The 17,879-nt window shown below is 40.6% G+C and overlaps 1 protein-coding gene across 1 annotated transcript in view; it reads left to right on the top strand.

Moving 5' to 3' along the window:
* Window positions 1-17,879, top strand: part of afg2a (AFG2 AAA ATPase homolog A) — a 107,807-nt gene that overhangs the window by 9,805 nt on the left and 80,123 nt on the right. The window contains exon 11 of the mRNA XM_063485127.1: window positions 11,062-11,219. Coding sequence (XP_063341197.1) covers window positions 11,062-11,219 — 158 coding nt within the window. The remainder of the gene's footprint in view (window positions 1-11,061; window positions 11,220-17,879) is intronic.

Genomic DNA, 17,879 nt, shown 5'->3' with positions numbered 1-17,879 from the left:
ATGCTTGGTTGGAGTACGAGCCGTCTATAGCTAAAGCGCTCTCAGACATTCACCGGAAATTTGGGGCTGGGTCTAAAGTTCAAACTGATAAATATCAGTCCAGATTTAACACCATCATAGATTTATCTCATTCATGCCATCTTTTAACTGGCTGTCAATGCAGCAAAGGGGAGCATGGCATGACTCCAGCATGTGATTTGGTCACAGTGGTCATTTCCCATTTTGTGTGATAACTCCAATATAATTTCCCATGATACACCTTTCTGTTAGGGGAGGATTTTACTGTATAACACGTTTTCCAGGATTGTAATGCAACTGCAACTGAAAGAAAGTAGTGTCAGTTTACCTAGCAAAATCCAAAGTGCTCTATATGGTGCACTAAAAAACAATCACCTTACTGTGGTCATGAAAAAGAGCAAGAAACTTACCCGATTTAAGTTTGGCTACTCTCCCCTTTAAGGTTGTCTCCTTGTGCACCTCTGGACTGCTTTCAGTGCGATTTCTATTTTTAGATTCCTTTGTGTGTTAACCATTCTGTCCACTTTAACTTTGAGATTTATGTGTCAAACTAACTGAAGCTGTACGTGCAGATTAATCACTGCTGATGAGAACTGTATCTCCAGCTACAAAACAGCACTTTAATGGAAAATCAGTGGCCAAGCCAGAAGGTAACTGATCTGACAAGGCGGAAGGCGGACAAGCAGACGTTTACTGGAACATGACTTCTACTGTAACATCCTGAGATCTCTGTGGGGGATTATTTGGTGCAACTGACCTCCACTGTGGCTGGTGCCAGTGTGGCATTTTATGCCAGTTCACACCACTGAAATCTTACACGCACCCCATTCATCAAATTTAACTACCAAGTGACTTCACTGTGAGTTGAATCACAGAGTGTCAGAACAGGACTTTTAATGAGCAAAAAAAGGTGACCAGATCTAAAATAGTTATGTTTTTTGCTTTTCTTTGAACAGAGTTGCATACACCTTTTTTATGTGATGATGCACAGATTCCTATTTCATATGTATAAATGAAGGCAAAGCTGTCTGCTGTATGCACAGTAATCTTGTTTTGTGATTGCCCCCATCTAAAAATTTTATTTCAAATTTTCAAATATTTATACATTAATCAGTTATACAGTTTCTTTACAAATTATTAAAAAGCACTGTTGTTTAATCTTTGCAGATTATTTTCAGTAAAAATCCAAACCACATTACCGTTATCCCTATAAATTGCTTGGATACATATAAATAGACACATAAAGCCATAGAAAACATACACACATGAACTCGCAAGCTGATATCTGTTTTTTCCTATTTTGCTTTGTACCGAAAGGAACAAAAGAGGCATAAAAACACATCAAATCGGAACTGCAGTTGTTTCCTTGTGCTGCTCAGGTAACAATGAGCTGCTGAGGAAGCATACACTCTGATGTACCGCTTCCTGAAAAATAAAATTGAGGGAACATATATCATGGCGAGCCCAATATACTCTGGTCACGCGAAAGATCCACCTTGCACAGCTGCATTAAAGCATCCACGCGTACGGACTTGTGGCTTCTATGATGGATGCACTCACAAACACATGCACATTATCCTGCCTTTTAAATAATTCCAGGCTCTTTAATGATCAGAGAACAAGACTATTTACATGAGCTGTTCATATGTTAGGAAAGTCAAAGGGTTTGTGTGTGTGTGTGTGTGTGTGTGTGTTTGATTCTTTTGTGTGTGGATAAGAATGCATGGAAATCTTGATGTCATTAGGGAAATTGTTGTTTGTCCACTCTGAATTATACTGAGCCCCAGAAACTTCTTGACGACAGATGTGTTATATAATGAGCACTTAATTACAGTCGATCACGGATCTGCCAGTTTTTAAAGCATTGTAATGCATGAGCACGCTCATGCCAGATGTATTAAAGTGCGATTCACTTAGGTCACCTGAAATCCCTTTTTAAGCTTCCACCGAATGCACAAATTATTAAGAAAAACTGTGCTTTACATCACGGGCACTGACCAATGGAATCCAGGTTAAACTTAATGAAAGAAGCATTTTTAAACCTGGGGGTGAAAAAACAAGAATGCATCAAAGTATTGAGAAGGCATCATGATGCTTCTCTGACTGCTGTACACACATGTTTAATCTTTAATTGCAAAAGAAAATACTGAACTATTTTTGAGAAAGGTCTCATTTAAAACAGTTCAACTCTGGGTAATAAAAAAGTTTAAAACATCGCAGAAAGATGCCGCTGAAGTAAAAGTACATAAAATGTAACTTGTTGGGGAAAGAATTTCTCCTGTTTCTGATTGTTCTTACATCAGCCTACATGCACTAACCAGGCAAACTGGATGGCATCCTGTTTAATTAACTCTATAGATAAGCAATATTTTTTATCAGTTTTATGCTGTTTTCTGTTTTCTGTATGCTGTTGTCAGTTTGGAGCTCTTCTTTACTGAATGTATGATGTGCTAAGAAGCTAATCTCTGATTTTACTTTGCACAAACTTTAAATTTAGGTAAGAGGTTGTCATCATTCATAATCGGTTGTCTGTCATTTAAGACACAAATGGGTGAAAAATGAATAAATGTCTAAGCAAGCTATTGCCCCACTGCAAGCCTCGTGAAGTGTTCACCTGGGCTAAGACTGACATGCATTTATTGTTAAAATAGTCTTCATTTTCTACAATTATAATTCATACTCCCTTTACAGTAATAGAATTTGACATTCATGTACTGTTTGCACACTGTTTAGGGGGACAGAAGTCCCCTTAAAAAGTGAAAGTCAGAAGAAGTAGAATTAAAGCTGAGCATTTCAAAACTAAGTACTTGATTACATTTCACCATCCTCTCATTGTCAGTGACAAAAAATATCAAACCCCTTGAAAACCCTAAATGAAACCTCTTAACTGTAGCAACTGTGAATGAGGACCTCTCATGGTCAAATGCTGTATAGCTGTGCAGGTACAGTCAAGCGTAGCTGCCAGTTCATGTGGAGTCAGCATGGAGCGTAACCAGACTGAGCTCTGTTTAGATACAAAGATCTGATTTTTATCTGCAGGGTGAAAATAGCTGAATGGTTCCTTCTTAAATGTTTTGTTGAGTTCTTTTCCAAATTTACATCTAAGGATATATATTTTTCTCTAATCTTTTCTGAAGTGAGAATCCCCGAGTTAGAATTTGCAAGTTCATTAGCCAAACGACTCACAATCCTTTAAACTGATTCTCTCCTTTCTCTCCTCTTTTAAATTTGGGATTTCTGAATCAAACTTTTTTCTGTCCGCGGTTCTCTCTCTGTTGACAGCGTTGCCTTCATCATAGTTTCATTGATGTTGACAGATTCATGTACACATTAAGAAGATCTGCTGGACTGCGTTAGTCACAGCAGAAAAATGTCCATGCTGCACGCTTATAACTCTGTGTATGAGCATTTTTCTGACAGCTTTTCTGTTGCATCTGTCGCTCCTCATCACATCATTCTGACTGTGGCTTTATGTCAGACATGTGTCAGCATGCACATTCCTGCAGGACAGGTTAACTTAGATGGAGACATTACAGAAGTCCCAGATTTGTTTCTTGTTAGCTGCAGGAGTAGTTCCATGTTTGAGCTGAGTGTAGTTGAAGTTTTATAATAGAAAAAGATTTGCTTTAAAACACATGCAAAACATCCATTTTCACAACTAATATGCATTTTTAAAGACATTTAAATGAAGATTCCATTATCCAAATGTATTATAATAGAGCATGTGACGCACCCAAAATTAACTATTAAGAGCTGATGAGTCAACATTTTGACTGGTTGCTTGTACAGACAGATTCACTTTTTATATTTCTATTTCACAATAGATCAAATTGAATTGAAATAAATGTTAAAATTGGAAAAAAAAGGGATCTGGGTGTAGTTCTCCTATGTCCAAGATAAATTTGATGGCTCATGTTTCCTAGTTTATCACATTAAATATGTCCTCTCTGTATAAAAAGCTCAGTGCAGCCCATCTGAGATTGTGCACTAGTTTGTGAATTCTCTTTTTGGAGCCTCATTTTGTAGCTAGCAAGTTTGGTAGCCTGGTAGACCTTAATAGACACAATAAAGTAAAACTTTTACTCACCAAATGTGAGAGTGCATATCCTGCCCCGTCTCCTGCTGCAGATGTTGGCCCCTTCCTGATCCTGGTTCTGCTGGGGGATTCTTCCTGTTAAAAGAGTTTTTCCTTCCCACTGTTGCCAAGTGCTCACTTGTGGGGAGGTTGTCTGATTTTTAGGATTTTGTCTCTGTTATTGTAGAGTCTTTACCTTACAATACTAAGTTCCTTCAGGCGACTGTTGTTGTGATTTGGTGCCATATAAACAAAATTGGATTGAAAATACTTTTTTTTGACTTGTTTTACATTTAACTTGGCTGCAAGTCATATTATTTTCTCAGGTAGTTCCTCTGACAAATGTGCCAAAAAACTGCTGCTTGTCAGTATCCATCAGTCGTATTTCAGTTATTATGAAGGGATAAATTAGTTTTAGAGGAAAAAAATAAAAGGGTATTGTACCAGATTATAAACATCTTTTATTTCAGTTTTAAATTTGAGCATATAAATATGGGAGTGCATGGGGACTGACTTTCCTGGTTAGCCTCAAGGAATTGCAGGTTTTAGGCCAAAATTATAAAATTTCTATAAATTTATGTAAGACGAAAACTTAGCTGGCAGAACCTGCACATTTAATTAATTAGCAATATGCATAAACTGTATATAGAAAAAAAGAAGGAGCAAAGGTCAAATAGGGTTGCGTGTCTTTACAGTAAAGAGGCTGCCAGTGTAGGATGCTTTCTTATGTTTTGTCACAAGATCCCTGACAAAAGCTTCCTCCAGTATAACCACAAATGCGCTGAGTTCTAGTGTTCATATTTCCCTAAATGTTACTTTGACCGTATTTCCAGCCCACCAGAGATTATGCAAAACAGCTTTTTCATAATGAATCCCTCTAGGTGTTCTGCGTGGTATTGGAAGCTGTCATGTGGTCTCGCGGAGCCTCACAGACTCCGGGCGTCTCTCTGTCGTCCTGTTGGTGTTCAACTGATCCCGGTGCTGGCAGATGACTCATTTCCACAGTCTAAACAGTGTAAATTGCGTGTGTGAGTGTGCACGTCTATTTGAACGTGTGTATGTCGGTGCATGCTTGTTTGGTTTGTGCCACATCCGGACCCACTGTTTACAAGCCTCTCTAAACAGGGGAAGCCTGCTGGAGCAAAAAGGGCCAGTAAAATTGATTATATGGAATAATAAACACAAAATGCACCACTGTGTCAGCTGAAAGCTTTTTGGTTAGCCTGCTATTTGACGGCAAAGATCAGGCTCGATATTTAACAACTCAAACTTTAGCAACTAAATGGCCTAAATGATTTACACGGGAAATGTGCAAAGTGATTTGGCCAACACGCTTAGTGAAAATCCCCTAAACCTAAATATTCAGCACTTGAGCGTTTTTAAACCCAAACCATTGATCTTCCTGGCCATGAGACACAGGAAATGGGGACTAGAGGTTACTCCGCTCTGTAGAAACGAGGAAGAAAAACGGCAGCAAAAACCAGCAGAGTTTTGTGTGTTTGACATAAATTTTGCCGTGGAAGACTAAATGGGCCAAACAGTGCTAAATGCTCACTGATGTTTACAGCGGCAGCATAGCCTTATAAAGTGCCTTTCCCAAGTCATCTGTCCTTTTAAAGACACTTCAGGGATTTCAGTACAGGTCACATAAATATCAGTCGGATCAGCATGGGAGGTTTATTTGAGGCCCCTGTTTATAAAATCCGGAAATGTGCTGCTTGTGCTCCTAAAACCCGACACATACCTTTTCCCAGTGACAGCGATGTGTGTGTGTGTCTGTGTGTTTGTGTGTGTACTTCAAGAGCACATATTATTGCTGTGTTTCAGTTCCGGGAACAGATGTTGGATATTGTAAATACAGGTGCATAGAGTGCTCCGGAAGCCCCGGCGAGTAATGAAAACGTTCCTGTGGTTTTTTGTGATGGTGTAATGCTCAAAGTATTTTGCAATTCATTCGAGGCCGGCCTTGCTGGGGAGCTTCAGCTCAACCTCATTGGTTTTCAGTGCAGCAGCACACAATGCACCGTAACACAAAAACATAGCTCTGATTATTCTGTGTTGAAATGTCGAATGCAGTGTTGATATGCAAGTACACTTCTGTTGTTGGTGATGATCTGCGCTCCCTGACGCTCTCTCTGTGTCAGGTTTCCTTTTTTTAATCTTCCATGCTGGAATGTTTAACTCTTGTGTTTCTTCCTCTCTGAATGTTGAGGGAAAGTCTTGGACTTTGTATTGAGTGGACTTGTAGTTGCATGAACAGAAAGCTTGTACTGAAAACCTGCTCAAATGTTCAAAGTTGAAACTTTGGGGTTTTCAAGGTTTTTAGAAGTTGACAGAGGTTGTTCATGAACATCAAGGGTGCTGCACATGTCTTTGCAGACAGTCATTTACATGCTGTGGCTGTGCACGATCACCAGGTGGCAGTATCAAAAATATGTGGAACAATTGGCATTGCTACTTTTATTTATCCTTGTGCTTGTTTTAAACACTCCCCTCGAGTGTTAAAAGCAGTGTAAACTTTCCACCGTAGCTGCTCTCTGTGCTTCTAAGCTTCCGTTTCTGATCTTTGATGAGTTTTTTTTTTTCACACGTCTTTGTGGTGAACTCGGCTGACACTTTCTGTCTTCGTCAAGCCAACTTTTCACTTAAGAAGTATTCTAACTATGCTTAACGTCATCTCTTTTACTGCTGTTTTTTTAAGACTGCATGCTGACGTGTCTGTATTGACTACGTAGTCCTGGCTACCCATAGTCCTTGACTCTGCACAGTCAAAGACTCTGTCCCTCAAAGGTGACCCATAAACTGGCTTTGCCTACTTTTCTGCTAGTAGAATTGAGCTATCATTTAAATGACCTTTGCAATATTCATGGAAAGGCATAAATCTTTATGATACTTTAATTGCCTTCAATTTTGCAGAAACAGATTCGTCATAAACTAGCTGCTCTTTCACCCTTTGCGATTGGAAATACTATTATAGTATTGGGACAGTGTTTCAGATTTCTGGTTGTCTCAATATATAAATGCACATAAACCGCTTAACTTCACTACATTCTCTCCATCCTACTGTTTAATAGAAGTTTTTGATTTTTTTTATTACTTGTTGGCTGTTGTAACTTAGTGTTGGCTCCAAAATAATCTAATGCACGTCTTGTCTTGATGTTTTTTCTGGCCACTTCACATGTTAAAGTGTCTCCAAGTAATGTTTGGTATTCAGATGTTTGATTCTGTTGTTGAAAGGTCAGTTTGGTGTGAGCATCAGAGGATGTGATCCCTGAAAAGAAGGCCTTGATTTGGGGCAAGGTCTGTTTCGGACGGATGCAATTAAGATTGTGCCCCAGGGAAGGGGAAAAAACCCAAATAATCGCTCTCCTCGGTTTTTTTCCAATGCCAGCTCTGGGAAATGAGGTATTCTCTCACTTCCATACCTACTTTAGGCCCTGGTGTGATGTTTTGCAAATGTGCATTCTTGTACATTTAGGAGGCCCCCTTTTCTTTCAATTCCCTCTGGACCCCTGGTGAATGTGAAGCATTCTGGAAAACAGGAGTGCAAGGAAAAAAAGGAAAGAAAGGAATAGGGAAATGAGTCCACAGAAGGTTCAGATTAAATTGTGTTGTGTTGCTTCTTTTTTTTCCCTCTTCTCCTCCCATCGGATGTTTTCATAACTAAACCAAATGTGTGCTTGAAGTCAGCCAAGAGAATCCCTAAAGCAAAATGTTAAAGTCAAATTGTTGAATCAAGTTTCCGCCGCCCTCTGGGCTTCCAGGCTGCATTTGAAGCTCTGCGCCTTCTGAACTCTGTTTTCCCTTCGGCCAGACCGATTCTCTGCAAAGCCTTTCGTTGCCTCTGACAGAGTGTTACATTCAATCCAGACAGTTTCGAATGATTTTTGATGAAACATTTATTAAACATGTGTCAGCTATGTTATTTTTTTTTCTTTTCTTTTCAGCGCTTGTATGCAGCCACACTACTAACTGGAAGCTTTAAATTTAGCTGTCTGTCAAAGCTTATTGCAGATGATGAGCATTTCACTTTAGCTGCTGGACTGAGGATTAAAACGTAGTGACAAAAGCTTCACAGAAATGTGCAGAAAAAATCTGATGTTAATGACCCTGCAGAAAGTGAAGCATGAAGGCATTTCTTCAAGTATTTTAATGTGATTTTGCATAATTGTTGCTTTTTGCCTTTGTTTCAACATGAGTGTATTATTTTTTTATGCTACTTTACATTGCTTCTGACACATTTTCTGTGCTCGGGCAAGCTGCCCGGGTATATTTAAGAGGCTGTCCAAGTATATTTGGTGATTCCTTTACTTATTTAATTTTTAATCCATCTGAGAGAACATCTGAACAGTCTCCTGGCTCTTATTTTCAAACTTCATTTGCTCCTAGCCAACCACCCTTGGCTTTTTCCGTCTTGTGTTTTACCTTCTGGCTGTATCACTGGCCAGGTTGCTATTGTGGTGGTCCTTGTTGACAGTTGGCTTCTTCCTGATTGAGTCTCTCATCCTGGAGCTGTACATGTTCCAACTTCACAGATTAACTCTGAACTGGAGGGCCACCCCAACCAGGGAGCTGGTTAATGTGCCACAAGGCTGCAGAGCAGAGCAAAGACTGTGATCACCAGCAGCGGTCCAAGTTGGTGGAGTCGGAGTTCATCTTCAGAATGAGAGATGCACTGAAGAAGCGGCTAATTATATTTATCTATTATATATAGGTTTATTTATTCTGATCTGTGTAAAATACGGATAATCAACTTTTTATAGAGGTCTTGAAGTCCAAAATCATTCTATCTCCGTGGTCATTCTAAGCTCAAAGAAGATCCAAACCCAGCAGTTTATCCCGTTTTTGGCCCTCTTCCATCACCTTCTCAGCATTTATAGAGGCTGAGGCCCCACTGCCTTTGCAGGGCAGGCAGCTTTGGTTTGGGGTTAGTGCATATGGTGTTGTGGCTGGTGCTCCTCATCTCCCTCCTCGCCCCAGCTTCCTTCCACATCCTATCCTGTCTTGCCTCGTCTGTTCCACTCAAACCAGATGTTTTTGTGCAGTCTAAGCAGTGCCGGGACGAAGCATTATCGCAGATGAAGAGCTGAAGCAGCAGCCAGGTGGAATGATGGGATGTTTAGACCTCTGGGGATTGAGAGTAAGAAGTAGGGTGGGTGTTTGGGGATAAAGATTGAATGGGCGTGAAAAATGCATCATACACCAGGGAGCCGGGACTGGGGAACACATTGACCTCGGCCGAAGACAAATGCGTTTCCAATAATTGAATTTCTCCTTCTCCTTCTTCTTTTTCCCCTCTGTCCCTCACTGTCTGTCTGTCTGTCTGTCCCTTGCCTAGTCAGACGGGTCCTGGAAAATATAAACAGGATGCACTCTTGTCTGATCGTAAATCCCCTCTCGTCTGCTCTCTGGCCCCAAGCCCTGGACCACGTCCGTTCCCCTACAGCCCTCTCCACTCCGTCTCCTATCCAGACCCCCTCCACCCCAACCCTGTTGCTCAGAAGAGGAAGCCAAGAGTGTGTTTGTGTGATATGTGCACATGTGCATTGAGAACGGTTGTGTGTTTAATATACTGTTACCCAACACTGGGGTTGGAAACGTGGTTGTGGGCTGGTTTTGTAACTACTAATCATTGGCCACATTTAGCATGTAATTAACTCAGAGAAGACCTGTCCTCCCACCTGTAGGGGTTAAATCTCCACAGCTGGATGCAAGCTGATCCACACATGGCGTTTAGCATGCTGTCATTGCTTCACTCTTTGCATTTCTCCTTACATTTTTAGCAGTGATGGCAAACAGCATTTGCCCTACTTGCAGATCTTTTATACTTTAAGTAAATTGGAAAGTTTTGCAAACAAAACATTGTACATGACCAACTGGAATCCCTTTGCACTGACCCGATTCATGCAGTAACACTGCCGACGTTTGTACAGTTCTAATTTCACCTGTACAGTACATCAGGCTCCTTTGAAGTAAACAACAGATTCTGTTTAAACAAAAAGTGTAAGAACATCCTTTGTTGAGAACGTGCTTCGGAACAAGATCCTTAATCAATCTTCATTTCCCCCGTGACACAGATAACAACTGTGGTTGTTAACTGATTGTGGAAAAGCAGGAAAAAGAAAACCAAGTTCCCTCTACAAGTGCTGCTTAGCCTCCTCTAAATAAGGCACTTGACCACAGCTGCTCGGCATCCAACAATAGAAGACAGAGCGGCTTTCTATGGTTAGCAGGCATGTTTAATGACCTTTCCAGTAAATAAATAATTTTTTCTAACCTTTTCTTCAGAAGTATGTGCTCTTTGTCAGTCATCACCTCACAATTTTTAAAAGCTAACTCGGCCCAGACTCTTTTCCTCGTGAGATCACTCTGCATTGACTGTTTTTGCAGAGCGAAACAAAGGCTCATTTTTTGATACTGACACATCAGTGTTTGTTTTCTTATCTTCTTTTTATTCAGTTGCAGATTAAAGGCATTCAAACCTTAAGCTCTTCAATTACACTCTCCTTCCCTTCTGCCTGCTTACTTTTCTCTGCAGGCCCAATTATTTTCACCGTCAAAAGGGGAATTAGCGTTCATTTTAAGATTTGCATTCACTAGGTGTGTATCATCACAGCAAGTACAAGCCTGAACGTTTTGAGTTAAAAAACGGACTTGGTGCATATGGGTTTGGAATGAAACTGAAGAAAAATGGCACAAGCACTTCTTTTTTAGGCAGTGGATCCAGAACTCTTTTATACCTTTTGAATTTGAAATGATCCATCTTTTCTATAATATGTCAACCTGAATGTTTTCAGGGAAAGCTTCTTTTTTGTTTCGTTTTTAAAGTTGTTATATGTCAAACAAAAAATGCTTCCCTTCAGGTCAAACCTGTGTCAAGTCAGTTCTTTTTTTTTTCTTCAGCATGAAGTTGTTTTCCACTTCTGACTCGGTGACAGATTTAGCTGATGTAAACCTTCTCTGTGCAGGTTTGCACGCACTGAGGCGAGCACTGGGAGGTTCCCATCAACCACCGTCTGACCAGCAGCTGATGGGGACAGTGACGGTCACTCTGCAGGACCTCCAGTGGGCCATGTCTGTAGTGAAGCCCAGTGCCATGAGGGAGGTTGCTATTGATGTCCCCAAGGTACATTAACTGACACAACTAGTCTGTTTGTTTGTTTTTTCCATTCATTCTCTCATGCCTTAAGCTCATTTAGACTCATCTGTCTGTCTTCTTAAAGGTGAAAAACATATCTTTTTAAAAATTCACTCATCTGTAAGAAATGCCGCTCATATTGATCTTGGAGTTAGTAGAAGCTGATGCTTCCAAATTGCACTATAAAGCTAAGCTCCTGTTCTAGCAGGAATTTTTATTTGGCCATTTGGCATAAACTCCAAAGGTAGGGTGTTTTCGCACATGCAGGGTTTAGTCCATTTCAGTTGAAATCTGGTTCATTTTCTCCCTTGAGCTGGTTCGTTTGTGCAGGTGTGAACACAGTAATCAACTCTTCCAAAAGAGTCTCGGTCCGACCCAACTACCAGGTGTATGTTACAAGTTTAAGCTAAAAAACTTCCTGTAGCCACGCTTGCTTTGTATCCTGAATGTGGTACGGTACTATAGATGTGCAAAAATCTGTACAGGCTAGCAGCTAGCTGTGAATATAAAACCTCTGTGATCTTCAATAGTCTAGAACACAGCACTTTCTTCCTGTATTTAGTTTTGTTGCTTCCGCCCCAGACACATCTGGCCAATGAGCCAACTGAACCTTCTCACATGGTTTGTAGTGACGCGTTTTGGTTTGCTCTGAGTTTTTCTGTGCGGAAAGAAACCAAAATCATGAGAAAAAGCTACAAGTTTACAAACTCATCAACTGATTCAGACAGGAGTAAATGACCTACAGGTGTCAAAACACCCTTAATCATTCTCGTAGGTCCATGATGTAAAATTGTTAGAATAGGAACATCAAATGATGTCATAGTGAGTAATTTAACTCCTGGGTTCCTTAGTTCCTGAAATGGTTCCTAACCTTTGGAAATAGGCTAACAACTGTTAATGTGAGTGAAAGTTAAGCAGTAGTTATAGTGACAGTTTCTGAGTGTTTTTCCTCCAGTTATAGAGCCAAAAGAAGGAAATAAGAGAATAAAGAGAGCTAACGTCAGAGAGTGCAACGTCTGCTATGCAACAGACAGGAAACACAGGCACCGTAAAAACTAAATTAAACAGATATCTCTGCTGACTCCATAAAGAAATCTGGTTCTTGAGTTGCTAAGTGTTCCACTATGATCACCACTCTCACTGACGTGATTATTCCTTTTCCACAAACTGTATAACAGACGTAATCGTGGTGACGTCACACATTGATTTCCAACTCTGCATTTCAAAACCTCAACATTTGAGCAGCTGCACTCTAGGTCTTTCTCGCCTTATGAGAAGAGAGACTGGAGTGCTGTTATCAGTTAAGGCTAGCAAGCTTGGTTAGCCAGCTGAACCATAGACGTATAGACACTATACTTGCTAATTAGTGCTAATCAAATAACTACCCTAACATGAGAATTTCACTCACAAAAACCGGAGCACAAACTTGTAGGATGATCTGTACCACATAGCAGGATTTGAAATGCTCTGAAAGGTGGTCAGTAATTTGTTTTTAATGTATTGCTCCTGAATATAAACATATTAATTTCATATCTTAAGAGTTTCTGGGGATCGATCAGCTTAAACCTCAGGTTGGGCCACGCTACCATCCAAGTCATGAGCAATGCCTTTGAAATTCTCACTATGTCAACTTCATGACATTTAACAGATTGTTATTATGAAAGTGTCAGTTAGTGCCAGGTTAAATCTAAAGGGATAGAGCTCTGAGGCTGGGCTTGTACTCACTTGTGGACATAGAAACGCATGAAGACTTTTGTTTGTTCATTTTCAACTGGAGCTGGATGTCAAAGAGTAGTCTGGGAAAAATTAAGAGACCTTCTCTTCACATACTTGACTTATTTATGGCATCATTCATAATGACACAGTCTGGATGAGATGATGAGAGGAAGTAGTCTGGTTTGTTTCATTCAATCTTTGTTTCATCGAAAGGAGAATGAAAATCTCTAAACTAAACAGAATCGTGAGAAAAGCTCAAAGAGAGCAGCAGCAGCGGTCTTCCTGTGTATTTTAATGTCCCTTTTTAATGCACATGAAACAATTCCTTAACTACTCTCTGACCACTGAATTACCAGCAGATGAGGGTCAGGCTGAGGAAGAGTGGAAATGACCCCGTGGCCATTTTACCCTCCGCTACAATGAAGATGAATCACTTGTTCTTAGTGGATGAAGGGAGAAAAAAGGAGCAAAGGAGGGGAGGGACAGAGGGGAAGGAGAGATGAGAGGACAGTGGTGAGACTCCAGGATGTTTTGGAGTTTGCATGTGCAAGACATAACGGACAGGAAGAGGGCTAACATCATCCTCCACCGGTAATTGAAAGCAGATCGGGTCGCTAACGGTTCCAGCCAGCAACCAAAAAAAGAGAAAGCGAAAAGAAGAAGAAACGTCCTTCCTATCCCTTCACCTCCACCCGCCTCCCCTTTTCTCTCTGCAGCACTCTGCACTGAGCTCGCCCAGAGACATTCAGTCCTTGTGGCCGGTTCCTGGAAACAAGAGAGGAGTGAGTTTGAGTTTGGATTTTTTTTTCTCCTCTCCTTGCACAGCTCAGCTGAAAGGGCAGCCGCAGAGCCCCGGACTTGATTATATCCACATGAGTGCAAACATTTGTTTCTAATCCATTTTATATAAGAAACTTCCAGTGGTGCCGGATGAATACATGCCTCGAGTTCCTCCGAAACCTTCTCAGATCACAGATCTAGAGATTTTACAGAATATGCCTCTCAATTTACCATTTATTTATGATTAAATACATCAGAAGTTTGATTTAATCCTTTGTTTGCTCAGAAATTCTTCAAACTATCTCAGTTTACCCAGTTTTTTTTTTTAATGAACATCTTCCACTTTATAGCCTGGCTTTAATATTTTTATTTGGCAGCTGTATAACAAGCCTATTATTCTTCCTTTTAAACATACTCCTTGTCTCTCTTGACTTTTTTTTTTTTGTCTGTGAAGTCCCCCACACCCCTCCTCTCAGCCCCATCAAAGCACCCGAGCTTGAGAAGGCCCCTTGTAAAGTTCAGAAAACAACAGTAAAAGATAATAACTGGGTCTCGTACAAAAAGGAAGAGAGGGAAGAAGGGGGGGAAACACAGCAGAGCGAGGTGTGAGTCAAAACATTGCCTTCTAATTCCACAAACACTTCATTCATGACAAAAGGCAGCTTACACTTAATGTGAGTTTTTATTGTTATTTCTTACAATGACTCCATTAAGTCTGCAGAGACAACTAAAAAATGCTGCAAAAAAAAAAAACAGGGGGAAGATGAGTGCATAAAGTTGTGTTGCACATCTGCTTCTTTAATAGAAACATGGGAATAATTGATTTGTAATTAAACGCCTGTGGATGTGGCTGCTAATTTGGAGGCTTACATGCTTTTTCTCTGCATTTGACCCTAGCAGCTGTTCGTTGTTTGGCGCAGTTGAAAAGGAAATGTTCAATCATTTTACCTCCAGCCAATTTTAATATGTGTCTACCTGTGTCATCAGTGTAATCATCAAAAACTCTCAGGGACCTAAACTTCCAGGAAAACTGCAAGATTCTAGAAAACATTCAATCTTCTCTTGTGACCCGATGCTGCACTCATACATGTAAATAATAAATGCAGCCAATGGGGCCAGGAAAAATGTTTGGACCATCCCTGCAATTTTTTGCCTTTTTTCACCAAAAGTAATATCCAGCTGATTTATTGTTCCCTTATTGTCTAATATAATTTCTCAGAGTTGCAAAACACCACAAAGTAATGATACTATTTCAGTATGAATGACTGCATAAACACTGCAAAACTTGGCAAAAAGTAAAAGCTGAGGCACGTAGTTGGAGAATTCACATCATTCGCTTTAAATATCATCGGTATCAGCACAAAGCTGCTCAGTTATCATTTTTTGCCTTCTAATTATTTCTTTTATAAATGTTGTCTAATGTATGTCACAAAAACCTCCTTTTGTGTTTTTCTTTCTTTCTTTTTTTTTTTTTTAAAGCTTTTTGTCTGCCTCCATTTTTTTCTACTCGTCTTAATCATGCTCACCTGTTCCCTCAATCTCCCGTGTTTTACAGATGTTCTTATCTCACTTTTTATTTCATTTCATTACTCTCTAGGGCTTCAAATGGGCATTTTGCTTTGCTTACCTACTTTCGGCTTATCTTCTCATCTCTGCAGCACTGTTTTCTCTCTTTTTCCTTTCCGCGCCTCCCTCCCCTCCAACCATCCGTTACCCTCTCTCTCTCGCTCGCTTAGCGCTGTCCATAAATTGTTCGGTATTTACAGTATGTGGCCAGACGCCAGGTTTCCATTAGGTGCTCTGTTCCCCGGAGACGGCGCCGGTGGCCTGGGATGTGTTACCTTTGGATGGAGGGCAGTAGGGAGGGTGAGGGGGGACAAGCTTGTGAGGAGAGAGTAGGAAGTAAAAAGGAAAAAAAAGAGGGGAAGGGAAAGAGATTTGAGCATGTATTTAAGGCAGAGAGAGGGTGATAGTGAGAAGGTCAAGTGAGGAAAAAGGAATGAGTGGAGAGATATAAAAAATAGAAAGCTGTGGGAAGAGAAGGTAGATGTAAATAGCTTTTGCACTTGTTGACAGTAACAAGGTTACCTTCTTTTTTAGATAATTTGACTGGTGCTCAACAGGTGGTGCTTGAATGACTGGTGTTTAGTAATGAAGAGTTCAGTGGAACCTTGTTTTGTTGTGGAGACGAACAATATCTACATCACAGGGTGAGAGGATAGAGTTTTCTGCCTCCTAATGTGAATAAAAAGCCATACCTGGTTTGAATTTGTTTCCGTGCGTGGCACCGCGGCACTTCCAGCGCAGCTGTTACTTTCAGATTGCTCCCTGTAAGCCCCATCCTGACCACTCACATTTGTGCCTCTGCAGTACGCACTGGATCTCCTTCGCTGTATCAAACCTCGACCCTTCAATTTGAATTTCATTTTGGGAAAGTGGATGAAGTTCTGGGGAGCTAAATCTGGCAAGTAGCGCTGGTGATGAGCAACAGTTGCCCTGGTCCTGCCCAAGTTTGTGGTTTAGTAGTGATGGAAGCTCTCCAGAGATGCAGAAGAAAATAACTTTGAGGAGGAGCTTGACCATGTTTAAATCTTTTATGGCTTTTGATTTCTATGTGCAGGATCAAGGAACATTTTGAATGCACTTTGCACTGGCTTCCAGTTGAATTTTACTCTCACATGTCACATCGCATTGCTGAGTTCAAAGAATTCAAAGTTTTCAGTATTCAAAGTGTTTTCTGCATTTAGATTATTTGTGAAATTCAGACCTGTGGCACTTGAACTGAAAACTGTTTAACTAGAGCCTGTCTGTTTGTTTTAACAGTCAGTCTAAAGGTACAAATGAAAAATACATGCAGAAACAAGTTTGGTAGGGCCAGAGGTGCCACCAAGGAGGGGCCAGGGGGGGCACTGGCCCATCCTGGCAAGCCTGTCCTATGTTAGTAATATTTTTAATAAACATGAGCACAAGAGAGGAAGGCATCCTACAATGAGTTGAAACATTAACTTGTTATTTATTTTTTTACACACACAGACAGAAGGTTGGTGGCACAGCGTGTGCCACTCCAATATTTTTAGTGATCCTCATATGGCCACCCTTATAAAAAAAAATCTGAAGGTGCCCCTGCTGGTGGCACCATCTTATGTTACCAGTACACAAACTAAGCTTAGAAGCAGATGAGCTATTTCTGAACTACTGTGTGTAGATTTTACAGTATCCAGCTGTACTACATTGCATATGGACACATTGTTTGACTTCTTAAAAAACCTGGTTTCTCTCTTTCGTTCATGTGAATGTAATAAGAGAAATCCAAGTGTGGGAGGACAGAAAAGCAATGCGATAGATAAAGACAGAAGTAAAACAGGAAGGAATGAGTGGGGGGGAAAAAAAGAGTGAGAGAAGATGCAGACCGAAAGAAGCATAAGAGGTGAAACATAAGGAAGAAAGAATTGGTAACGAAGAAGGAGACAGGAAGGCTTTAGAGGCTTTTGGATGAGGCTCTCTCCTTATCTGCTTTATCTCCTCCGGTTGTTCACTGCCGGACCCTCTCCCTCCCTTCCTCCCTCCTTCCATCTGTCAGACAGACAGCTGTTGGCAGACTCGCTCTGTTGTTGTTCACTCTGTCCAGAGTCTCCCCAATCCAAGCCCTCAGTTCCTCCATCTCTTTCCAAATATGCTTTTATATTTCTCTCCTCTCCACCCGACCCCTGTCAACAGTTTGGAAGAACTTGACATTCTTTGCAATTTACTCGTGTGGTCAGAAAGTTAAAAAGGTCTTCCTGTGGGTTACATGAGAACATCAGTGACATCAGTGTGCAATCAGAGTTTATTTGGTCTGTTGCACTTATTGTTGGCGATGTGTTTGTATTTGAGCTGCTGCACATGAAAGTGTATGATGTGAGTCTGAGCTTTATATTGGACTAATGGTGAGCATTTATTAGAGTTTGGGCACTCTCGTCCTCTGCCAGTGAGATACATATATAGTTTGCTTGATTGCATGTTATTGTTTGGGTGATTGATTGCATTGAACCAGAGCTGTTTTAGTCAACATTTTGACTGGATTCCAGACTCTTCTAAATCTGCTTCAGCTAATACTAAGATTGCCTCTTTTTCTTCTTTAACTTCTCTTCATTTGCCTGTTCATTGATAAAT

Source organism: Pelmatolapia mariae, linkage group LG2 (assembly GCF_036321145.2).
Source record: "Pelmatolapia mariae isolate MD_Pm_ZW linkage group LG2, Pm_UMD_F_2, whole genome shotgun sequence".
NCBI lineage: Eukaryota > Metazoa > Chordata > Actinopteri > Cichliformes > Cichlidae > Pelmatolapia > Pelmatolapia mariae.
The sequence above is the reverse complement of the archived record's forward strand: the minus strand, read 5'-3'. Positions and strand labels throughout refer to the sequence as shown.